Genomic DNA, 26,680 nt, shown 5'->3' on the forward strand with positions numbered 1-26,680 from the left:
TTAAAAGGTTCTTTTAAAGACTTAGAATATGATGTACCCAATTTCTATTTATTGTTCTGATTCCAAAGTTAGATGGAGAGACACATATCTAAGATAGTACCAGTGTGATTTGGGATTTTTTTTTTCAATTTAACAAATTTAAACATGGTGCCCTTCATTGCAAGATAACCACAATTTAGCATTTCTTAGATAACATAAAATTTGAAAACTATATATAGCTTACTACCAGTTTAAAAATATGTAACCTGAAGTTATTCCAAAATTTTTAAAGACAAATTTGGCAAAGCCTTTATTTTGTAAATAGCATGGACCTTTGTATAGGTTTTAAAATAATTTTAAAATTAGTTACAGATGATTTAAAGTTTGTCATTTTTTCTTGGGGGCAAAATATTTTAAGACTTAAAACAGGCAGTTTACCACAGTGCTGACCACATATTATTATGCATTTCTCATTGTTTCCATTGAAGCTATTGTAGACTACTATGTGAGTTTATTATCCAAGTCTCAAGTTCAAAGTTTCTGATTTTAATTTTATAAACTACATTTGGTCAAGACATTTTGAATGTTCAAATTTATGAGAATTTACTTGTAGCATTTATTATCACCTATAATGACACAAATGCATATTTAAAGTTCTTTAATATATGCATTTTTTGTATTATGAACTTAATAATTCACTTTTTTGGCACTGAAAAATAATGTGAAACTAAACTAGAATGTGATCCTGGTTCTAATTCTCTGGGCATGTTCAACACTATTGGGAGAAAAAAAGACTTCAAGGAAATTTAACAGTTAATAGGGCTTATTATTGGGAGTCAGAGGGCAGAAGGTAGATTCTAACTGGTTTTGATTTTTATCATTTTTGTTTTCTAAATTATTTTTAATGGGGTTCTAGTACCTTTCTAATTAGAATGTATATAAATATTTTCATTTTTTAAAAATAATGGAGCTACTTACTTAAATAGAAGTTTATACTATGGAGTTTATACTGACAGGTAGTAGAGTTACAAATTCAAAAATACAAGTTATAAGGAACATATTTTCCATCAAATTGGCATCACAGTAACAAATGTTTATAGATATTCTAAGCTGAGTATACTTATAAAATTATATCACAAAGTAGTTTTTCTATAGCTATAATAAAAAAAGATGGTTTTATCTCACAAATTTATATTAATGAATTAACCTCTAGTAAGAAAACAGTATAAAAGAAAGGAATTTTGCTCTTAATCCTGAACTTTATCAATGCTTATATTTTTATTAAGTATATTTTATATAAGAGTAACATTATACTTGAAAATCCCCACAGGCAGGTTGTGAAATGTATCTTGGGCCTCACCACCAGAGGTTCTGATTAAGTAGATCGAAGTAAAATAAAAAACAACAGAATCTGTATTTTAAATAAAGCACTTGCATGATTCTGGTGCAGGTCATGCAATACACTATAGCAGATTTTATATTCTTTTCCTCTCTTCATTCCATGGCCAGATCTGGGATTGCAGTGAATCCATGCAAAGGTTATTGCATTTTCCTAATTTAACACATTCTCTTGATCTCTTAAGGTAATGTGTACCCCCTCAGTAGTTGTACAATACAATGCACTGGGTTAAAGGAAGAGGAGGTTAGAACTTCTGTGTATATTTCTACCTCATTTCCCTCATGTCCATTTCTGTGTGTTTACAATGTATATAATTATTGATATAGTAGTATATTATAATAAATACAAACATACATAATTTTAGAAGGTAATGTAGCATACAGATTGTTTAACACATTAGTCTATATTACTTTCTTTTAGTGATGTATTAAATGTTTTATAATTCATATTTAGACAACAGACAGCTTACTATTAAGTGACAATTAACTACCATTTTGTATGTGTGCTTCCCCACCCTCTTTTGTCTCCTTTACCAGGCGATGCTTTTCCTTGGACTATCAGCTTGCATCATTTCAGCATATATACCCTTTTTGGAAAACAAGTGACACTTTGCCTTGTGGATCCTATGGGTTGTACTTCTACTCTAGCAGTTACATCTCAAAAACTACTCGCCACAGCACCTGATACAAGACATTCATTTGTTGTCTGTCTTCACGTTGACCTAGAGTCACTTGAGATAAAATGCTCGAACCTCCAGGTTGGTACATTTGATTTATGAAAGGAAATTTAAAATAATGTGATTTAGGAACAATTGTTTTCCATTTTGTTTCAGGGTTTCTTTTCTATTAAGTGTCCTAAATTATTTTTAACAAGGCCATCAAGATCAGAATGGCCAGATTAAGAATTGCTTTGAAGCTCTCTCAAGTTTTGTAATTTAAACTCTTCTGAAAATGTAATGGTGGCAGCGTAAATGCATCTTTTGGCTGGTGGAATGAAATCAGTTGCAGATGTAAAATATTTAAACACTGACGAACCACTTTACCATCAGACTGTGAGAGTCTGTTGAAGTGGTCAAGTGTAATATCAGTCAGATTGTCACTCTGAACTTCTTTTGCTCAACATGTACTATTTTTTTAAGAGCACTGTTTACTATTTTAAAAAGGCATTTTGTTAATCTCATAACATTTCGGTTGGTGTAAGCCAAACATGTTGTATTCTGCAGTTTTGGAATTTAATATGAATTTGAATCACCTAGGTTTGTTCACATTATTAATTGCATAGAATTTAATAGTTGTTTATTTGACCTCAAGAAGACTATAGTATACAGTTTATCAATGTTGTATACTAGTTGAAAAATTTTAAATTTTTATTCCTTGATTTTAGTGAAAGGAAGCAAGAGTGGGGGGTGAGAGAGAGAGATTGATTTCTTGTTCCACTTATTTGTGCATTCATCAGTTGGTTCTTGTATGTGCCCTGACTAGGGATCAAACTCACAACCTTGCCGTATCAGGACAACACTCTAACCGAGCAACCTGGCCAGGGCTGAAATCTTATTTTTAAAAGAATACTTTTCAGAATATTATTGGATCTGACAGGTCAATATTAATAAGTCTATGTTTATCCCAGAATTAATGGGTTTAAGCCAGTACTTAAAGTATGTTTTTTAAAGTGGGTTCATATACCCCACTATATCTTATAGAGCCGCCTCCTCACTGATGCCACAGTTCTTCTTTTCTCTCTTCTTCTCTTTCCCTGTACTGTGTTCTATACAGTTTGTTTAATTTTTATATTTATTTGTGCATGTTGAAAACATTGAAACTACTATATATTAAAAATGGCCTTACTATAAAAATGCACATAATTATTATTCTATTATGTTCCGCAGTAGTATCGGAAAGAATAATTATGAAATAATTAACACTTTCATAGATTATTTCCTGAATGCTCTTTCCAACATTTGCTTAAAAACATTTGCAAGAGGAAGGGAAATTGTTATGGGCTGAATTGTCCCCTCCCAAAAGATACCTTGAACTCCTAACCCCCAGTATTTCAGTACGTGACTTTACTTGGCAATAAAGTCATTACAAAGGTAATCACGTTAAAAAAGATGTCATTAGGGTAAGCCGTAAGCCATAATCTAATGTGACCGATTTTCTTATAAAAATGGGAAATGTGGATGTAGACACACACAGAGAGTCGATGTGAAAACACAGTGGGGAAAGAGTGCCTTGTGAAAATGCAGGCAGAGATTGGACTAATGCATCTGCAAGCTGAAGATTACAAGGATTTCTGGCTGCCACCAGAAGCAAAGAAGAACGAAATGGATTCTACTCAGAGGGAGGATTGTGTGCTGATAAATTGATTAGGGACTCTAATCTCCAGAACCGTGAAATGAGAAATTTATGTTGTTTTAAGCTGCTCAACTGACGATACTTTTGTATGGCAGCTCTAAACAAGTAGACTGTAGAGAGATGGATTCACATCCTTTTAGATTCTTTATCACAAAAGCCCACAACACTCCATTCATTCCATTGATTATTTCTATATACTCTGGGACAAAAAGCAAAAACTAATGACATAAATGCATATGTCCAATTTGTTCTAAAGTAATTGAATTGAGAAAAACTTTAAAGCAGCTATTATCATTTTTTTCATGAGGTATAAAGGAAAGCACACTGAATGAAAAAGAGAAAGAATTTGCAATGGAAAATGTAAAAAGAATTGAAGGGAATTTCAGAATTGAAAACTCAATATCTGAAAGAGCAAACTATGCCACCTGGGCTTCGAGGTGGCTTGCATATGACAGAAGAGAGAATCACTGAACTTGAACATTGAACATAGAAATTACTGACTTTGAAAACCAGAGGGAAAAAAGGTATTTAGAAAAGGATGAGAGCCTTGGCGGCTATGGGGCAAAATGTTTTACTGATGTGTAAATTGGAGGTCCGGAAGGAAAGGAGATTTGGGCAGAAAAAAAATGAACAAATAACTGCAGAACCTTATGAAATTCCCAGATTTGTAAAAAGAAATAGGCTTTTACATATTCATGAAATTCATCCAATTCTAAGAATGTTTATCTTTGAGGATAAAGTGAAAGAAAAACCTGAGATTAAAATACTGAAAAACAAAGGTAAATCTTTTAGACATCTTGAAAGCAGCTACAAGAAGACACATTATGTATAGGTTTACAGTAATTTGAATGAATACAGGTTTCTCATTAACAACTGTAGAGGACAAAAGACAACATTGGAACAATATCTTTAAAGTGCTCTCAAGCCAGTGAAGATATGCCACAGAAATCAAAGTGAAATAAAGACACGGTAGATTAAGGGAAACAAAGAGAATTTGTCCCCAGCAGCACTGCAGGACGATAAATACTAAAGGAAGTTCTTCACAGTAAAGGAGAGTGATACCAGCTGAAAATGTGGATCTTCAGAAATAAAGGAAAACAAAGAGAAATAATAACATCATAAATATGTACAACACTTGCTGGACTATCAGTATTTGTAGACGTGATCTAGAAGACAACCAAATTATTGCTGGCGGAAATGGGATGCTTCCACAGGGTTGCGAGAAAGGCATTCCGGGGGCCACGCACTGGAGGACTTGGGCGTAGCGGCTGGGTGTGTCGGAGTGAAAACAGAGGGCTGCCCACCGCTGCCTGATGTCCTATCCATTCAGGGGCTCAGTTCCCTCTCACTAAGGAAGAAGGCACCCTTCTCTGGTGCCTGAGGCCGGCACTGGCACGTGTCAGGCCCAGAAGGGCCAGGACCCAGAGGTACAGAACTTCTGTGCGCCCTGAACTTCCGCCTCGGCCCTCTGCTGCCCGCTCCACCACTGGCCCGCTGCTTGGGAACACCTGAGCACTTGAAGGAACAGCTTGGGCCTTTGTTAAGGTCTGATTGTATCTCTGTTAAGCTTTAATTATATCTCCTTGGGTTTGGGGAAGGTTAAGTTTCTTTCAAACTAACCACTGATTTTCCTAATTATTCATGAGCTTGTGCTGGCCCCTCCCCCACCCAATCCCATTCCTGGATTTTCCAAGCCTAGGCTCCACCCCGTTATGGGTGCCCTTTTGGCTTCTACTGCGCATGCCTCAAAGCTCGGCATAGTCGTTTTGCTTGCTCTGTGCATGTGCTTACCTCACCTGTGCTACTTGGCTTTTACTGTGCATGTGCCCAGCAGGGGAATTTCCCCTACTATTTTATCTCTTCCCCAGATAATCCTGAGTACCAGGCTGGTTGTCCCTTGGGGAGATAGTAAAGTTGATTCTTCCTGCCAGCTTGGGGATTAAGTCCCCTTAGTGGAGGATGTGGCTGGTCCCTGGGGTGACTGTGAATGCTACAGTTTTCTAGTTAAATCAGACATACTGTCTGATTCAACTCCCTAGTTAATCAGGCTTAATGTCAGATTCCATTTGCACCCTTCATTTATTAATAACTAGCTATCTATGCTAACAAAATCATTAAAGTTATGGGGAGATATGATGGGCCAAAAGGACCTGTATGATTGCCCAATCTATAAATACCACTCTAAGTGGACTGTATAAACTTAAGTGGACTGTGAAAGTTTATATGTGGGTATGTGTATATATACACACATATATTTATCTCCTAGAATAACTACTAAAAATGTGCAAAAATACAAGCACATGGAGCCAAAGCCAATAGATTAATTAAAATGAAATACTAAAAAATATTTAAATCTAAAGAAGTCAAGAAATAGGTCCTGGCTGATGTGGCTTAGTGGATTGAGTGCTGGCCTGCAAACCAAAAGGTTGCCTGTTCAATTCCCAGTCCAGGCACACGCCTGGGTTGCAGGCCAGTTTCCCAGTGGGTGGCAGGCAAGAGGCAACTACACATTGATGTTTCTCTCCCTCTCTTTCTCCTTCCCTTCCCCTCTCTCTAAAAATAAATAAATAAAATCTTAAAAAAAAAAGTCAAGAAATGGTAACAGTGATAAAAATAGAGAATAGATACAGAGAAAAATCAAATAAAATCATGGGAGCTGAACCAACTTTATCAATAAACACACTAATGTTGATGATCTTAACTAAAAAGGTTTACACCAGGAGTTTGAAACTAAGGTCTGCAGGCCAAATTGGGGGCCGTCCATTTTTTATGTATTGTCTAAGGTTGCTTTCATGCTACAACTGCAGTAGTAAGTAGCAGCAGCAGAGAATAATATGGCTCACAAGGCCTATAATGTTTACTCTCTGACCCTTTACAGAAAACCTTTGTTAACCCCTGGTCAAACTACCCCTATTAAAAAGCCAAGATTTATAGAGTGCGAAAAAGGCAAAACTACTGAAGAGAATCATTTGAAATATAAAGAAACAGAATATAAGTAAAATAATTGGAAAAATATATACCAAACTGTGAGAAGTCTTAATTTGCTTATTTTATATCAAATGAAATAAATGTAAGTAAAAAGAATATTACCAGAGACAAAAAGGGACAGAATTAGTGGAAAAATTATGATAACATGCATTCGTAGTAGGAAATTTTTATATTTTTCTCAGTTATTATGAAACAACTAGATGAAAAATAAATAATTGGAGATAAGATATGAAAAAATAGACACTACCACAGTCATATTAGGAATTTTTATAACATCTTTCTCAAGAATTCATAAAATCACTAGATAAAAACAAATGAATAATAGGAGATATAGAAAATGTGAAAAATACTAAGAACTCACCTTATTCTAATTGACGGTTACAGAACACTGTATCTGACAACTGGAATGCACGTTTTTTCAAGTGTACAGTATAGTTTCATTATGTTTAAGAAGATCAAAATTAATGTACTATATTATTTTACCTCTGTCAAATTGTATTAGAAATCAATAATATATTATCTGGGTATTAAATAGTATATTTTTAAGTAATCTCTGAATCAAAGACAAAATTCCTTAGAAATTAGAGAATATTTTGGTTGGATGACAATTAAAAAGTGGATACAGCTAAAGCAGTGCTTTCAGAGAAACATATATTAAATACTTACATTAGAAAGTAATAAAGAGCTTAAATTAGCTACTTAAGGTTCCAGTTTAGGAAATCAAGAAGTGAAGAAGTAAACCCAAAGTTAAGTAAAGGGAAGAAAATAATAAAGAGCAGAGATGATTAGAATAGTAAAAGGAATGAGAGAGAAGGAGAATACAAACCCCCAGTATGGAGGAATGAAGGCTGCGGTTATCACCACAAATCCTACAGACACTAAAAGCATAAGAAACTAGTGAGCAACTCTAGTGCAACAATTTAGATGAAATAAATTTTTTTTATTTCAAAGAACTGTAGAAAAATGATAAAAGAAGAAATAGAAAATCTGAATACTTACATATATATCTTTTAAAAGATGTTGAATGTGGTATCAAAAATTTTCCCATATAGAAATCTTCACGCCCAAATGGGCGAATTGTTTCAGTAAGCAAGGAAAAATGATAATGTGTTTTACCAGTACTTTTCTCAGATGTAAGAATGGAGGATTCCTGCCCAAAATGTTTTATGAAGCCAACATAAACCTGTTAAAAAATCCTGAACAAGACTTGCAGAAGGAATTAAAAATCAGTTTCCTTCATGTAAATTAGATATAAAAATTCTCAACCAGATATTAACAGATTAACATAGTAATATATTTAAAAGATAATACATAAAGACCAGGTAGGATTTATCTTGGAAATACAGGTTCAGTATTCATCATTCAGTCAATCCATCATATTAATAAAACAATGGAGAAAAATTATATATATATAATAATCTCAATAGATGCATGTAAAACATTTGGCAAAATTTAACCCTCGTTTGTGATAAAAATTCAGTAAATTACAAGTATTAGAGAACTTTCTCAAACTCATGAAGGAAATACATGAAAAAGCATATATCATGCTTAATTGTAAAATACTGAGTTGTTTCCCACAGATCAGGAAAACGCCCAGAACGTCTGCTCTCACCAGCTGTTCTGTGTCATACTGGATTTCATAGCCAGTGCAATGAACCAGGCAAAAGAAATTAAAGGCATAAAGATAAGAAAATAAGTAAAATGTTTACTATTTGCATATGATAAAATACAGGGTGGGGGAACATAGGTTTAAGGGTTGTGTGTATGCGAAACAGAGTTTATTGTTGTAGTAGTATTTACTAATTATTGTATTATTTCCATACAAACAACTATAAGCCTATTTTGCTCAACCCTCTATTTTATAGAAAATCCTAGAGGACTCTAAGAGACTATTACTATAATAAACAAATTTATCAATGTTGCAGGAGACAAGGCTAATGTATAAAAACCAATTGTACTTTTATATAATAGTAGCATACAATTGGAAAATGGAATAAGATCAGTTGCATTTACATTGGCACCAAGAAACACGAACAAATGATTCTAAAAGGTGTCAGAGGTCTCTACCTTGAAGCCACAAAGGACTGCTGAAGAGATACACAAGTTTATAGATTGGAAGATTAAAAACTACAGGGCATAATCAAGTTTAAAAACATTTTCTCTTTGAAAGGCATATTAAGGTAGCAGAAAGCACACTTGGAGAAGGTAATTGTAACACATTTATCAAAGTGTTGTCCAGAACATTTAAAGAATCTTTTCTAATCAATAAGCTGAGACAAAGAACAATAAATAAAATAATATGAAGACAAGTAATGGGGAAGAGAGTTGAATAGATATTCACCACATAAGATAGAGGACTGGTCAATGAGGACATGAAAAGACGCAGGATGTGATTATTCATCAGGGAAACACAAAACTTGTCTACACCTATTAGATTGGCTAACAGGAAAAAAAGACAGTATTGTGAGCCAACATGAACTCTTTTATAATTCTGCGGCTGGTAGGAATGTAAAAATTAGAACAACTTGAGAAACAACTTAGAAATTCTGGGGCGGAAGGGGGACGGGTCATGCACTTGTCCCAGAACACAGCCATTTCTTCCCTAAGTATTTCCTCAGAGGAACAAAAATATATGCCCACACAGATGTACTTAGCAGCTTCGTTTGTGCAGCCCCAGACTGAACACAACCCAAATGTTCATCATTAGGTGAATAATTAAAATGTGGCCTATGCATACAGTGTAGTACTATTCATCTGTAAACAGGCTAAATTACTGATAAAAATGCAACATCTTAGATGAACATCACAACCGTGCTGAGCGAAGGAAGCCAGATCAAAGGGACTACTTACTGAATAATTCCATTTGTATAAATGTTAGAATATGCAAACTGCTGCATTGTGACAGAGGACAGGTTCCTATTGTCTGGAGGCAGGGCAGGGAGAGGGAAGAAGGAAGAAATAATAGGAAGGACAAATTATGAAGTTATATGAAGGATCTTTTGGAGATAATATGAAAAAGTATTCATAGTTTATATGTAATGTAGTAGTAGCTTAATTCCTGTATGATCAACTTGAAGTTGTCTCCCAGAGATTTTATGATTTAGGGATATATGAAACATCATTCTAGCCCTGGGAGGATTATCCTGCTCTGCACGGTTATCTCTAGCCATCCAGCTGAAAATAAATTCTGTTACCATTATTGTTCTAGCCTGGAACTCCGCTATTATCAGTCTTAAATTTTTTTCTTTTACTTTGGAGATAGTTAATATTGTGATTTGTCTGGAATCACATTAAATGTAATACTTGGCCCAAAACTAGAGCTCTGGGGTATCTTCCTTAGATATTTACCTTGTTTGGAACTAAGCTCAGATTTTGTTGTTTAAATATAAATCGTTTTTAAGCAAAGTCATCACATAGATAGATCTTATGTTAGGCCTGGTAGTTTTCTAAGTCTCCTCCTTCCTTTTGTCCATTCTTCCCATAACCTGCCGTCCCGGGCCTCCTGGCTGCTGCTCCCCAGATTCTAAGGCTTAATGACCCTCATGCCCTGAGAATCACTTTCACTCAAAAAGTAATAATTCCTGTCTATTCATTTCATTTCATTTTATCTTCTTGATAATTCCTCATAAACCAACTACTGTTAAATTGTTACCAGCTGCTCTAACCAAAACTGATCACAAGATTTTGGGAAGTTGGAGATATTTATGGAAAAACTTTGGAAATTCCGATATCCTATATGAGTGCCATTTTGTTAGTTTAGATTGATTCTGATACTAAAATTTGAGATCCTCTTCATAAATTGCTCTGAATATCCCTGGAGAGATGTAGTGTATTCCTGAAAGAATAGGAAGCCACAATACAGTATAGCACTTTGAAGAACAATGTGTACTCAAATATTTGGTAAGGAGTTAATGCTTTTTTATAGCCTGGTGGGACAGATTAACCTACATTTTAATGATAAAACATGGGACTTCAAGTAAACCTCTTCCTTGTGAGGGATTGCAGTGGCATATGCTTCCAGACTCCCCTCTGGATTCTGTCAAAATACAATGGCTTGTTTTTTTTTTCCCAGTGAATTCAGTGAATATTTATTACTACATGTAAGCCAGAAATGAAGGAACAAAGATGAATGGGATAAACACATGAAGAAGGCAGTGCCTACACTCATCATAATCTAACTGTTAAAAGCCACCGATAAAGAGCAAACCTTGACAGTATCATGAGAAAAATGATGCCTTACATACAAGAGAACCAAGATTTAACTTTTAGCTTACTTCCAAGAAACTAGAGGTCAAAGGAGCAACATTTTTAAATTATGAAAAAAGTTGTAAAGGCCTTTTACTCCAGAATTTTTAATAAAATACTATTTATGAATGAAGACTAAATAAAGACATTTTCAATTTTCACATAAATGAATCTATCACCAATAGAACTGAACTGAGAGAAATCCTAAGGGAGTTCTTCATGCTGGAAGGAAATGAAACCAGATGTTTGAGCATCTTTCAAATGTTTATTAGCCTCTGAGTTTGCTTTTTTGTGAGTTGACAATTCATACTTACATTAATTTGTATGTTCCTAATTACTGATATGTTTAAGCAGTTTGTAAATGTTTATTGGCCATTGAATTTGTTCTTTTCTGAATTGATCATTCTTATCATTTACCCAGTTTTTTTGTTAAATTTCTGAGCAGTTTGAAGAGCTTCCCATATACCCTATAAATACAAACCCTGTATCTATAAGGTAGTAATTTGCCTTTAAACTTGATAGACTCTTTTGCCAAAAATGTTTAATCTTTCTTTGTGAAATATAGCTATTCTTTACTTTCTATGTGTCCTATTTTACAAAAAGAAGATTGTGAGCCCATGAAATAGAAACATCCCATATATATAGGATGCTAAAATTTCTTTTACTGTTTCTATTTTTTTTAAGGTTAATGACTAAAAATAAGCTTCTCTCTCATGAATGGTTGCTTATTAATCCATCTGCTTTTGTTTTATGTGTTTTTGTGAAGGACAGTACTTCTTGTGTTTTTTTGTGCCCTGGACTTTTTGAGAATCTGATAAAAACTATGAGCCTTTTCCCCAACCATGTACATACCCAACAGTGGTAGCCTTTGCATATTTTATCAGCGCTTTGGGAGCTTTAGATTGTAGTCATTGCAAAAGCCTCTTGATTCCATTTCAGAGAAATAATTCCCACTTAAAAATAACATACCATTCTTTTGTTTATCCACTAGAGTGATACCATAAGTGTTGACATTTGTACATTAATTAATTTGGTTCATTATTGCTCTGACACAGAGGCCTCAAGTAATTTCTGTACTTTAAAATATAGTGCTAGCTCTATATGTAGGACAGGCCTGGAGAAGATTCATTATGTCGGACACAGTCGTAGTTATTTATATCAACTACAGAGACCTAAACTACTATGTCACCTCCTAGAACTCATTGCCATTTAAGGGCCTTGGACACAATAAATATTTAACCTGGTTGAATATTCAGAGTTTTCTCCCTTAGGAATTGCTTTTCATCAACTCTTCCCTCCATCTTCACTGCTTTATCAAAGTTATCTAATTCCCTTTAATCTCTTTACACATTAATCTCTTAGGCTTTAAAAATTGTGTTCATTCTAAAATTAAATGAGCCTATAAAGTCCTCTCTTTAATATAATACAATTTCATTTTTCTCTTAGCCAATAAATGGATATATATTCTCTTCTAGTAACAAAACTAGCTTTATATTTTTGGGTTTAAAGTATGTGGAACTAGAGAAAGAATGGGTATTGTTCATCTTACCTGTTCATTTATCCATAGTTGTATTGCTGTAAGCTGTGCTCTATTTTTACCAAGGCAGTGGATTTTCTCATTACTGTCTAAAAACACAGTCACTGAGTTCAGGAAAAACTGGATTTGTATTCTTGAACCACTTACCGTATTTGGCCATGTATAATGCGTACGTTTTTGCCCAAATTTTTGAGGGAAATATAAGGATGCATATAAAACATGGGTATAATGATCACCTACCGGGGGTCTAATAATCCCATGTATAATTTGCAACAAAAATGTGGGTGTGCATTATAACAGGAGCACATTATACATGGCAAAATACAGTACTTGTTTGTGATTTCTCTGAGCCCCTGATTTTCATTGTTGTGTGTTAAACAAAGTTAGATATGGGTAAGTGCAATGCATAAGTGTTGCACTTATGAAAAGGCATGTTTTTGGCAAAATATTTTTGTTTTGAAACTGAGTTTTAGTGATTAGTAACAACCTGCATGCGAAATGGAGTAGCCTTTTTCAATTTGTATTCACTTAGAGCTCTTTGCCCTGTTGGAAACAGATCAGTAATTGCTTGTTGAAATTCCATTTCTCTTTGGTTTACGTTGGCATGGTATATCCATGGTTTTTCTTTTTCCTCTTTACCTTTATGATGTCTCATCTTTTGGATTCTTTCTGCTAATGCTCTGTACAAGAAGTTCCTCCTAACTGAATAGAACTTTCCATTGCCCTTACACCGTATGTTGATCATTTGCTGCACGTGGCTTTTGCTCTTACTATTCTTTTGTCTGCAATGGTTTTCTGTACCCACCTAGGAATGTATCTCTTTGAGGTTTATCTCAGCCTTTCCAGTCTAATTAAGTCTCCTTTCAGAATGGTCAGAAATGAAGTGGGAAACTGTATGTGATATTAATTTTTAAACAATAAAATGTTACATTTTTGATATTCAGTTTTTGATACTCAAAATATTGATACTCAGTTATTTGCATACATAATTCATATAAAACTCTCTATCATGCTCATTTTTAAGAGACTTTTTAAAAAGTTGTATTGGAGTATACTTAAGTATAATAAAATATACATGTTTTTTATAAGGTTTGATGTAAGTACACCCATGAAACTATCCCCACAATCAAGATAACACATAATTCTGTCATCCTCAAAAGTTTCTTTGTGCCTATTCGTAGGCCTGCCTTTCCACTTTCCCATTGCATGCCACCATTGATTCTATTGTATATTAGTCACTTGCATGAATTCTATGTAAATGGAATCATACAGTTACATTCTCTCATTCTCTCTCTTTATTGTCTCTTTTCTTTTATTCAGCATAATTATTTTGGATTCATGTTGTTGCATGAACCCGTAGTTTATTTCTTTTCATTGCTAAGTATTATTCTGTTGTATGGATATGCCACATTTTGTTTATTGATGAATATTTGAGATTTTTTCCCTAGTTTTGGACTATTATAAATAAATATGAATATTTGTATACAAATCTTTGTGTTGACACGGACTTTTATTTTTCTTGGAGAAACACTTAGAAGTGAGATGGCTGGAACATATGGAGGGTGTTCATCATTTTCAGAAACTGTCAAACTCTAGTCTGTACTTTGCATTTCCATGAACAGTAAATGAGAGTTTCAGTGGCTCATATTCTCATGAGTGCCTGGTATGGTTAGGCTTTTTAATTTAGACATTTTAATAGATGGGTAGTGGTAGCTCATTGTGGCTTTAAGTGGCATAGTTTTTAATACTGTTTTATGGATATGAGTTAAACATTTATCTTCAAATTCTTCATAAACCTCTGATTTTCAGAAGTCTCCATCCTGTGACAGCAACTCTCTCCTTTGAAAATAAAAGTACATTTAAAGTTTATGTCAGAGTTCGCTTGGCATGTTAAGTACACAATACACTTGGTGACATTCATGTACAATTGTCTAATGGTAACAGTGAGAATCCGACATAATGACAATAAAGCAGCATCAGTCCCTTAAGTAGATAAACCTTATGTCCTTAGAAGTATTTAGAACCTGTTTATTTGGTTTATGCTTTCCTTATTTGTCAGTTCCAATTGTTTAAAAAAAAGTAGAAGAATCATTTTTTAAAAATTTGGTTTTAACAACCTTGTTTCTTTTTAGGGAGAACTTATGATTATGAATTACAAAAAAGTTTGAACTAAAATTTTTCTAAGGTTTTTTTGTAAGATCTCTAGCCATTAGTTTTTTTTTTTGTTTTGTTTTGTTTTTTGACAAAAAGAGCTATAACCAGAGATTTGAGACTTCATCACACAAAAAGCAGGAGAAAACTGTAGCCCAGTACTGTTTTATATCAAAGGAGGATTGACAACACTGTTTTTGTGCATCTGCTCTGCCCCCATAGGAAGCCAGCTTTATCATCTGGATGTGTCCTGTGGCTGAAACTTTTTATAAATATAAGAATTTTCCTTTTTTTTTTAATGGCAAGCAAAATATGGTATACAGCTGTGGATTTGCTTATATATCATGTTTGCATTTTTCTCTGGGCTTGTTTTATACAGTATATGGCAATGTGTTGTCATACAAATTCCATGATTAATGCTTATTTATGAAATCTTATGTAAATATCTTAGAACTTGGTCAAACAATGTGCAAGTTAAACATCTTTTTCTCTGAATATTGGAATGACAAATCCGAGAGGAATAGTAGGTTGGATGGTTTATGTTCTTTATCTGTAGAAAAGTTTCATATGTAACATTTTCCTTTTATTATTTATTCTATGTTATACCATTTTTTTCACTTTATTTTGCTAGGCAAGAAAATCAGTTTCAGATATATTCTCTAGAGAAATAGAGTTTAAATGTGGGAATCATTAAGAAATAATGATGTTAATTATTTAATAAAACACTAAATAATCATTTACTAAGGTACATTTGATTTCTAATTTTGATTCTGACCCCTGTTAAGAGGCATTTCTTTGTGTTTGCTTTATTCATATATTGAAAGAAAACTACTATCCCAGAATAACCTGTTATATTAGCATTATTGTAGTAGCATTATTTGCTAAAAATGCTGAATTGCTTATAAAATATCATTGTGAATGAGGCAAATTTCAAGTGTGAATATATTCATTGTATCTGTTTCAAATGCAAATGATGATAAAATGCTTAAAATTACAAATTTTATGTGATTTTTTTCTCTGTAGCTCTTACCAGAATCATAGTGTGATGATAAAATGTTCATGATCATATGTAATAATATATATCATAGATTATAGATCATGACATAATATCATGATCAGTGATCCATTGGTTGAAAAAGATTTTTTTCATACATTCTTGTTTCCCTAGACTTGTTTTGTTTTCTCACATTTAGTCAGTTGTGGCTAGAAGTTGAAAGACTTGTTTTTCCTTTTTTTCTCCTTTTGTCAGGTGCAGCTCTTGTATGAGCTAACTGACATCATGAACAAAGTGTGGCATAAAATTCAGAAGAGGGGCACCCTTGCTCCTTCTTCGCCCTACCCAGAGACCGTGGCAGGGCCCAGTCCAAGTTCTCCCGTCAGGAGCAGTGTGGGCACAGCTCCTCCAGACACCAGCACGTGCAGCCCGTCTGCTGACGTTGGAACCACAACGGAGGTGAGTGTTTCGAAAACTCCTGTTACCAAACAAAGGGTGATCTGTAGCACAGAATTTTGTGTCAGGATAGAGGGTGAAGAGGACCTCAGCTCTGTGGAAGCTGCAGGTTCAGAAGGCCCATGTGGTAGCAGTGGCTGTGGATTTACTGTTCCTTCTAGGTCCAAGTATGTAATCAATTTCAGTAGGTAATGGGTAGTCCAGGGCAGTGGGGGTGCTATGAAATGGTAAAAACAGAGACACAGGGAAGGTGTCTTTAGAAGTATGGAAACTTAGAGCCGAGTGAAAAAGGGGTTCATGCTTCCCCTCCCCGCCCACCTCTGCCTCTACCCCTCTTTTCAGCCTGGGTGTTACTGTTATCTTTAGCTTAGTGCTTTTCAGTTGGTAGACCCAAAGTCCTCTTCTTTCTTCTGATCACAAAAGCTTTTCTTTTCATTTTAACATCTAAACTCACCCAGCATGCCAGTGTTCTTTTTTAGTAACAAATATTTTATAATGCCTTCTTTACTATCCTGAAATGAAAATAAAAAAATAAACTACATATACGTATAATTTCAAATATATGTAATATTTATATAAAGTATACAGAAAGTAATTTAAGGCACAATAATATATATTTCAATATATAAATACTCTGGCATAACTCCATTAAAAGACATAATGACGTAGTCAAGTACATATCATTACTGTGAGTGTAACTGTTCCAAATATACAGTTCTATATTAAATACCACAAGTGTTATTGTTGTTGGTGGTGTGATTTTTCTGAAATAGTGGCAAACTTTTGGTAAAGTTTCAAACAAAACAAAATTTAGTCTTCCTTTCATTTCAGCAGTTGCCTTTCTGGAACTCTTAGCATATGATAAAGTCTAGCCGAAATGCCCCCAAAAATGTGGTTAGATTTAAAACAGAATTCAATTTTATGCCCAAATTTTATAAACAGGATTTTTAGTTATGTGAGTATCTGTGAGATAGTCTTTAGGTCTCAATACTTTCCCATTTATCACAGGATCTCTTGATTCCCTAATTCCTAATCCTGAAATGCCAATAGTGACACCCAATCACTGAGTCAACCAAAAACACCCTAATACATATTTAAAACATGCCCCTAGAGGTGTGAACTTTTATCTCAGAGACACTACTATAAGTAGATGGAGAGAATTTTTCAGACTATAAGATGCACCTTTCCCCCTCCCCTTTCTTTTTTTCTTTTTTGTTTTCCTTTCTTTCCCCGCCCCCGCCCCCCCCCCCCCCCCCCCCCCCCCGGCAATTTGGGAGGAAAAGAAGGGTGTGTCTTATAGCCTGAATGTAGCTTTGCATTTACATTGGTGAAATATTATGTTATTTATGTTGTTAAAAATTTTACCACATTTTTTGCTTCAAAATTTTTTTCCCCTATTTTCCTCCTCTAAAACCTAGGTGTGTCTTATGGTCCGAAAAATACGATATGTTTTTGTTTTGTATAAAGGCATAATTTCCTCTGGAAACAAAACTATTGGCAAACTACAGAATGTGAAAAAGGGTCAAGTAAAAGGGTGTTATTTATTTTTTCTTATAAATTATTAAATGTAAACATATTCAGTAAAAAGGACTTTTTTTAACTTGAGTCTTGAACACATTTTGTAATAGAGCTGGTTGACCTCTGCACAACTTAAAGATCCCTGCTCATTCCAAATCTTAAACACAGTGACCTAAATAGTGGGATGCCTCCCCCTCCCATACTTGCCAAATGAGGCATAGGTGTAGAACCTAGAACTGTGCCTTTATGAAGTCAAGGGGGTGTATCCCTTCTAGGGTAAAAGCAGTAGATTCTTTTTTGGAGATTCCTGGTGTTGATAGAATACAAAAGCTCCCACAGTAAAGAAAACTATTTAACCTCATTGAATGCCGTGGTTTCCAAACTTGTTTAACCGCAGACCCTTTTGTCCTAGCCCGCTCATGAGCGTTGCATAGAATACACTTTGTGAAATACTTTGGTAGAGTAATCAAAGCTTGAGATGATAAATTGCTGGACAAGGATAGTAGAAGTGAAGTTGATAAGTGAAATTAAATCTCAGAGGCATTTCAACAGAGGAAAAATAAAAATCTATTAATTTTTAATAAAAAATTAAACAATTTTTTGCCAAGTACTATATTTTCTGGGATGTCAGCATGAGCATGACTACCTATTTTGGCAGTGTCTTTTTGAAAGAACCATTTAAAACCATTCCACATTAGGAACTCAACACATTTAAAAAACATTGCAAGTCCAGAAAAGACAGGATTCATATGGAATGGTCACTCCTTTTGGTCATGTATCTAGGGACTGCCATTCACTTGGAAAAACAGTACGAATGGTCCCATCTAGAACTGTGCAGTGACCACCTCCTCAGAAGGATGTGATGGCCCTGCTATGAGATGTAATAGAGACAAGCGTGCCCTGGAAATAGAGAGGAATGATTAACACATCCATTCTCTGGAGTGGTGGGTATTTTGTGGAGGAAGTAACCTTTGAGATGGATCTTCAAAAATGTTTAAAATATTAGTAACAATTGTGGCTTAGCAGGCATATAATAAATATAATAGACTTGAAGAAGGGTGTCTTCTTTAGCCAAAGTGAGGAAATTAAGAAAGGGAGATTAACAAAGAGTTATTTTCTCAGTCACTTAAAAAATTAATTCTGATTTTATTGATAAGTTCCTTACACCACTGTAATTAATTTAAAATTAGAATGTTGAAGACTTTTTAAAATCAGGTTATAAAGATATATAATGAAGTGCTCCTAGTGGATTTGTTAGTTTTGTGTTAGCCGTGGATTTCATTTGATCTGTGTGAAAAGATCTGAAAGTGAAAGAATTTTAACACAAAAAATTCATTTGTTGATTTTAAGAAAGACTATGTAAAGTAGTTTACAGAAGGTAACAGAGTTATGGGGGAAAATAGCAAATATTTTCAAGATGTACCCTCTTCTCTCATTCACATAGTATGGTCAAGAAAAGAGGTGGTTACTAGTAGTCCAATAGGGATTTGAAACCCACAATCATACAAGAAGCTTGTATCCTGAGAAATATCTTAAAATTAGTTAGCTGGTTTGTTTTCCACAAAGGGGAGGAAGACTTTTGTGAAGACAGTTGGAAAATGATGATCAATGTTAAGGCTTTGATATAAATTTACTACTTTAAGAGGTATTCGTGTATTGAATACTTCATGTTTCTCTTCTTGCTCTCAAGAAAATATTTATGTGGAGATCACGTTTAACTATGTATGCATCTGTGTTTAAATTTAACCTCTTTGAGAATTAGCCAGCAAATGATGACATCAGAAAACATAATCATTGTTTTCTCCTATGTGTTTAACTGTTTTATCTGTGACTCAATCTGTGGTGGTTTAATCATCCTGAATTCAAGACTTGTGTCCAAGACTTCATTTCTCATTTCCCTGTGTTTATAGTATTGTTAGAACAGTGTGTAATGACCTTTGTAATTTTCATTCTTTTTGAGTTCCAACACAGTAGGTATGTTACTGTGATCCTTTGAATTTACACTTAAAAATATTTTTGTAATTTTTATGAATTTGCTTGAATATTTAAATGTGTTACTTGCTGAGTAGAAATAAAACCTTGTTCTCTCCCTGGAGAAGATAATGAATGGGGCTGGGGAGGATAATAGGGAGAGTATATGCATAGGTTTTGTTTTAATCCATTCAAAAGCCTTGATGCCCATTTGGTCATGGTGTTCCTGGAAAGTTCTAGCATCCCTATGCTCTTCTTGCTAATTATGTCTTAATAGTCTTTTGGTTATGAGAAGACATTCTATGAGCAACACTATCATGTAAGTAATAGAACTGTATGTATAGATTTTGTGGTTAGTTATAGCTGTGCTTTCCTATGGTCTTCATATTATTTGCTTACATAGAAAGTGGTATCTATATCTGGAGGAATCAGGAAAAGCTCTAAGTCATTGAAAGTTTCTTTCACGCCAGGCCTCTCCCAAGGGCCAAGAGAAATCATGTCTCATCATAGTCGTGACACATCCCGTGATATCTCAGCATGCTAATTAGGAAGTTCAGAGTTGTACTTCTTTGATTAATTTGTTTTTGGTATTTTTATGGTTGCTCCAGTAACAGAGTATTGGTGAATTTAAGTAAAATTGTTACATTTAAATTATTTTATAATTATATCCCCCCTCCATTATAACAAAATAGTGTTATGACAGCATAGGGGTACTGTGGGAAATCATTCATTTAGTGTGTTGGAGTCTCATTATGCAGCCAGGGTTAAGAAGAAAATGAAGAGTTAAACTGAAATTATGCAATTGTTTGACCCCAGTTGGTTTTTGAGAACATATGAGTCACGCAGGGCAGTGAGTACTCAACCACTCACTGTTGTCCGTCTCATTTTCTTTGTCTTTAAACTGCTGTTTTTCTGTTTCCTCTCCCCCGACCCACTCTCACTACCTCTCTGTATTATCTTTCTAGTTATGTCCTCAATCCCCTTTTTTATTCCAGTTTACTAAATCCTTTTTAGCTTTTTCTAATCCCCTCAGTGAGTGTTGTGAGCAGGAAATTGGAGTGAGAGTTGTTGGTGTTTTCATTCTTGTTCCCGCCCCACTTTGGTACCCTGTATAGAAAACATCTGTGCTTTAGTCTGGGGAAGGCTCAAGCAGATCGTCTCTTTTGCTGTAGAAGCATCTCCTTTTGGCTCCAAGCCTTCTGCAGAGGACACTTGATAACTCAGCCTCTAAGCCTGGTCTCCAGTGTCTGAATGCCATTGCTCAGCCCCCAGCCCTGACCTGAGCTGGAGACTTCCATTTGCCACCGTGAACTCAGTTTCCACTCACTGCCCTGAGCCTGTGTTTCCTTTTCATTTCTGACTCTTCGAGATTTGCTCTGATTTCAAATTTGGCTATTGTATTAGTCAGAGAAAGATACTCCTTAAATCCTGCAGTTTTAAGAGCATTTAATAAAAGGACAAAAGGTGTTGACTGGGAGGGGAAACCACAGGAGATGCTGTGATATCTGAATCTAGTAGCACGGGGATGTTGTTGCTACCAACAGTCTTTCAGCCAGGGAGGGAGAGATTATTAGAACAGAGGACAAAAATGCCATGATTTTATTCTCCTCCCTCATTCCTATATCCTGCCACTGTTCCTCATTAGCTGAAACCAACCAGGAACCAGAGCACAAGAGTATTGATATGTATGGTTCATATGGGTTACCCTGTCAGGCACAGAGGGTAGAAAACAGTACAGCACTTTCATGTGTTAAAACAAATTCTTATTATATTTTATCTAGGATTTCTTTGCTTTTGTAGTGGAACAGAAAAATGTTCATTTCAGCATAGTTGGCTTTGTTGCTTGGTTTCATTAAGTACTAACAACTGATCTTCTGAATCTTGATTTTTTTTCTTACTCTGCCTTGTACATATTATATTAGTTTCCCAACACCATTGATTAACTTTTCAGTGATTTCTTTTTTTGGTAATATGTAAGTACATAAAATGTACTGTTTTAATGATTTTTAAAATTTTGCTCTTTTTTAAAAATATTTTATTTATTTATTTATTTATTAGAGAGGGGAAGGGAGGGAGAAAGAGGGAGACAGTAACATCAATGTGTGGTTGCTTCTCATGTGGCCCCCACTGGGGACCTGGCCTGCAACCCAGGCATGTGCCCTGACTGGGAATCGAACCTGTGATGCTTTGGTTTGCAGCCTGCGCTCAATCCACTGAGGTATGCCAGCCAGGTGTTTTAACGATTTTTAAATGTATAATTTAGTGGCAGTAAAGTATGTTCACAGTGTTGTCTGGACATAAGCAGTGTTCATCTCCAGAACTTTTTCATCATTTCAAACCAAAACTCTGCACTCATTCTAATGATGACTCCCCGTCCTCCCACTTTCCCATCCTTGTTCCTGATAAACTCTTGTACTTTCTGTCTCTATGAATTTGCCTATACTGGGTACCTCATGTAAGAGTAATCGTACAGCATTTATCCTGTTGTGTATGGTTTATTTCACTTAGTGTGACGTTTCTAAAGTTCACTCATGTAGTAGCATATGTCAGAATTTCATTCCTGTCTATGGATATTTCATTGCATGTATATAACATGTTTTGTTTATCCATTGTTTCTGCCATCAGGCTATAATGAATAATACTGTTATGAACATTGATGTACAGGGGTTGATTAACTTTTAATGAAATAATTTTACCCTGAAGAAATTATATGCATCTTATCTGACTTGGATCTGAAAAATCATTTCAAAACTGATGTAATACCAGACATGCTATTTTAATTTTTCTTTACTTGTTGAAATATGTTGATAATTGAGGCATTCGGTATAAAAACTAGGGGGTGGAAGAAAGAAAGTAAATTCAGAATCTTTAAAGATTCTTACTTCAGTACTGATTTTCGAACTGAGAAGAGCACATTTCTGACACTTAAATGTTATTTGCTTTGTACTAGTATGGATGGTCTAGAATTATCCATACTTAATATTATCCCCCAATTTGTTCAAGCATATTTCTAAGATTTGGCAGAGAATGTGGGTACCAAAGGGGAAAAAAGAAAACAAGAGTAGTGTGTTTAGTTTCTATAGTAACCTTTCAAACAGAAAAATAGAGTTAATAATTTTCTCTAAGGTGTATTTTTTTTTCTCCTGGGAAAACTAGCTAAATAGTGTCTGTTGTATCCCCACTCCTCACCATAGACTCTCTCCTAAGAATTGCCTTCCTCTAACTTTGGTGTAATAATTTTGCAGAGTCTGACAAATGAGCAAAGATGTTTCTCTTAATTCTAGCAACTTACCGCTATATATAATAGAAAGGAATTTTTGGAGAGTTCATTTAGACTGGGATCCTTATTTTATGTACTGGAAAATTGAAACACAGTGCATTGAAGTGTCACACAAAGTAGGGACTGGGCCAGCTTATCTTAACCTGATTCTAAGTTAATGGAATCTGTGGAGGAGACTTTGGAATCAGACAACTTGAGTTTTTATCTCTGCAACTCATCACATTATTTAACCTCTGTGCTGTAGTTTCATCATTTGTAAAAATGGGGATAATGTTAATATCCATCTCAACGTGTTAGAATGAATATTAACAGACTATGTACAATTTGTCCATAAACCCTATGAACATGATATTCCTGTATTTGTTTATGTGTTCTTTAATATCAATAAGGTTTTAGTTTTCTTTTTAGAGGTCTTACTCCTTTTATAATATAGTTTTTGATAGTTGATATTTTTATTCAATTGAGATGATTATATACTTGCTTTTTTCTCTTACCTTCTTTTAATGTGGCTAATTATATTAATTGAATTTCAAATATTAAGCTGATCATGCATTTCTGCAATAAATCCAACTTGATTATGATTTTTTTTTTATATCTTGCTGGATTGTGTTTGCTAGTATTTTATTTAGGATTTTGGTATCTATCATCATGAGTGATACTGGTCTTTAACTCTTCTTTTGTATAATATTTTGCTCATATTTTGGTATCAAGATTATGCTATCTTCATAAAATGAAATGTGATGTGTTCCCTCTCGTTTTATACTCTGGAAAATTACACATTTCATGTGAAAATTCTCACGGTTCCTATATATTCCCATGATCATCAGCAAGGTAATATTAAATGAAAAGGCAATTTGTATAACATATATCTCATCCCAACTGGAAGGTCCTAGTTTATGTGTTATTTGAATATATATGAAGTTTTAATTTAGGAGATTATTAGAAAAGAGAATGAGTATTGAGGACTGGATGGACAAAGGAAACTATGGTAATTAATATAAAGGGAATATGGGCAAGGACCTCGACCCTGTTCCCTCCTTGGACACTGATATTTCTGTATTCTTAGAAAATGAATTGTATAATGCTCATTGATAAAATAAAACTTAATGATAAAATAAACATTTGAATTCCACTCCAATATCATAATTTATTTTATCAAATAAAACTAATTAAACATATTTATTATAGATGTTGAATAAATGCAATTTATTTTTCTCACTATAATGGTATGGTTTTATGCCCCAGGTAACTTTTTTTTTAAATTTTTTTTTATTTTAATCATTGTTCAAGTACAGTTTTCTCCCCCCTACTCCCATTCCAGCCCACCCACCCAACCCTCCCCACTTCCCCCTCATTACCCCCCACCCCTAATTTTTGTCCATGTGTCCTCTGAATTTGTTCCTGTAAACCCTACCTATTCCCCCCTGAAATTCCCTCTTCTCTCCCCTCTGGTCACTGTCAGACTATCCCCTATTTCAGTGTCTTTGGTTATATTTTGCTAGTTTTTGTTTTGTTTTGTTTTGTTGTTTAGATTCCTGTTAAAGGTGATATCATGTGGTATTTGTCTTTCACTGCCTGGCTTGTTTCGCTTAGCATAACCCAGTTAACTTTTTTATGACATTTTTTATTGTGGTAAAATATACATAACACAAAATTACCATTTTAATCACTTTTAAGTGTAGCCTTTTATAGCATTAAGTACATAACATTGTTGTATAACTATCATCACATATCAATCTCCAAAACTTTCTCATTTTTCTCAACTGAAATTCTTTGGCCATTACACAGAACTCCTTGTCGTCTTTTTATTTTTTTCCTTTTTATTGAATGTGTTGGGGTGACACTGGTTAAAAATATATACAGGTTTCAGGTGTACAATTCTACAACACATTACCTATATATTGTGTTTTGTGTTCCCTGCCCCAAGTCACATCTCTTTCTGTCATCATTTATCCCCTCTATACCCTCTTCTACTTCCTTCCACTTATCCCTCTCCCTGGCTATCACCACACTGTTGTCCATGACCATGAGTTTTTTCTCTTTTTTCTTTCTTTCTTTCTTTCTCAATCCCTCCAACCCCTCATGCAGTAACCTCCCCACCCCAACAGCTGTCAGCTTGTTCTCTATCTATGAGACTGTCTCTGTTTTGCTTGTTAGTTCATTTTGCTCATTAGATTCCACATATTGATCCCCATCTTAATATCATCTTCCCACCCATGAACATGGGGCATTTTTCCATGTGTTTGCATGCTCAATAATTTTTTTAGCAATATAGTTTTCAGCTTAAAAATTTTTCACCACCTTGGCAAAGTTTATTGCTAAGTATGTCATTCTTCTCAAGGCTACCATAAATGGAATCATTTTATTTATGATTTTTTCTGATTGTTCTCTGTTAGTATATAGAAACACAACTGATTTATGCAAGTGGGTTTTGTATAATGAAATTTTGCTGAATTTTTTTATTAGTTTTAACAGTTTTTGGTTGTGTGTGTGTGTGATCTTTGGGATTTTTTAATATATAAGGTCATATCCTCTGGTAACAGAGTAATTTTACTTCTTTTCCAATTTGGGTGCCATTTATTTCTTTTTCTTGCCTAATTGCTGTGGCTAGAGCTTCTAGAACTATGTTTAATAATAAATATTCCACTTAAGTTTTTAGTTAGTAGACAGTGTTTTAAAGTTGAAAACTATTTTCTCTTTTGACGGTAATTTTGTGTGAATGAAAACTAGCATTGTTTCAGCTCTGATAATTTTTCTAAAAGCAAAATATAAAAAATTGATCCTCTGTTTTTTATTTCCATATTAGTTATACTTTTTATGTTGTTTGTTTTCCATATTTAAAAAAGTTAAGTCAAACATTATAGGTTAGAAACAGAATGATTTAGACTGAGAGACAGACGTCCATTGGCTCAAAAGTGAAGGTGTCAGGTAGTGATTATATTGTTTCAGTGCCGTGCTGAATGTGGAATCTAACTTTCCATCACCGTCTGTCACTGATTGTCTTCTTTTTCTGAGGCTATCACTAGTTTAAGCAACTGGTACAGAGCTCAGTGGAAAATACAGTTTACACACATTGGTTTTGAATATATGGATATTAAATAATTTGGGAATATCAACTTACTATAATTAAGTTAAAACTGATTTATTATGGTACAGGAAAGAGATGTATATTAGGTCACTACAAATATATTTTGATGTAAATACATTAAACTTAATATGAGCTTATTTTTGTTTTTATGTCTTTAATTATTTTAAACATAATTATTTTATATTTCTATTAGATCTGTTATATGAATTTCTTGAGAGTCTAATCCTACTGTTTATTGTGTTCTTAATTTGTTGTTATAGTAGATTGTTTCCTTATGTGTTATGTAATTTTATTTTGGGAGTTCTTCTTTCATGGGTCTTTATTTATGAGACTCTTACACAGCGTCGATGGCCTGTTTCCCCAACAGGCTTTTATGTGTGTTTCTCTGAGGGAGTCCAGGGCCTACGGTCACTAGCCTGGGACTTTTTTACTGTTCATTTCACAGCTAGAAGTTTTTATTTGTGCTTTCTTGTATGTATGAATAATGTCTTTTACGTGCCATATTCATCCACAGCAAGAATATAAAAAATAATTTTGAAGCTTAGAAAAATGTAAAATGCTGATTGGTTGCTAGAATGTTGATTTACAATACACACTGAAGTGAGAATTGACAGACTAACCTCCAGTGTATGACAGCTGAGGTTCATGACAAAACTTGCATTCTTTATTGATTCAGGAATTAAAATTGCTTTTAGCACACCTGTTCTCAAAACACCCAGCATA

General features: G+C 34.3%; 1 protein-coding gene across 9 annotated transcripts in view; it reads left to right on the forward strand.

Annotated features, from left to right (window-relative positions):
* VPS13B (vacuolar protein sorting 13 homolog B) overlaps positions 1 to 26,680 on the forward strand; it is a 702,408-nt gene that overhangs the window by 323,734 nt on the left and 351,994 nt on the right. For all 9 annotated transcript variants that reach the window (XR_004904391.1, XM_036031293.1, XM_028534101.2 and 6 more), the window contains 2 exons: positions 1,915 to 2,135; positions 15,900 to 16,103. Coding sequence is in view for 8 of the 9 variants with exons in the window: in XM_036031293.1 (XP_035887186.1) it covers positions 1,915 to 2,135; positions 15,900 to 16,103 (425 nt within the window). In the remaining variant the exon portion in view is untranslated. The remainder of the gene's footprint in view (positions 1 to 1,914; positions 2,136 to 15,899; positions 16,104 to 26,680) is intronic.

This window comes from Phyllostomus discolor, chromosome 7 (assembly GCF_004126475.2).
Source record: "Phyllostomus discolor isolate MPI-MPIP mPhyDis1 chromosome 7, mPhyDis1.pri.v3, whole genome shotgun sequence".
Taxonomy (NCBI): Eukaryota; Metazoa; Chordata; class Mammalia; order Chiroptera; family Phyllostomidae; genus Phyllostomus; species Phyllostomus discolor.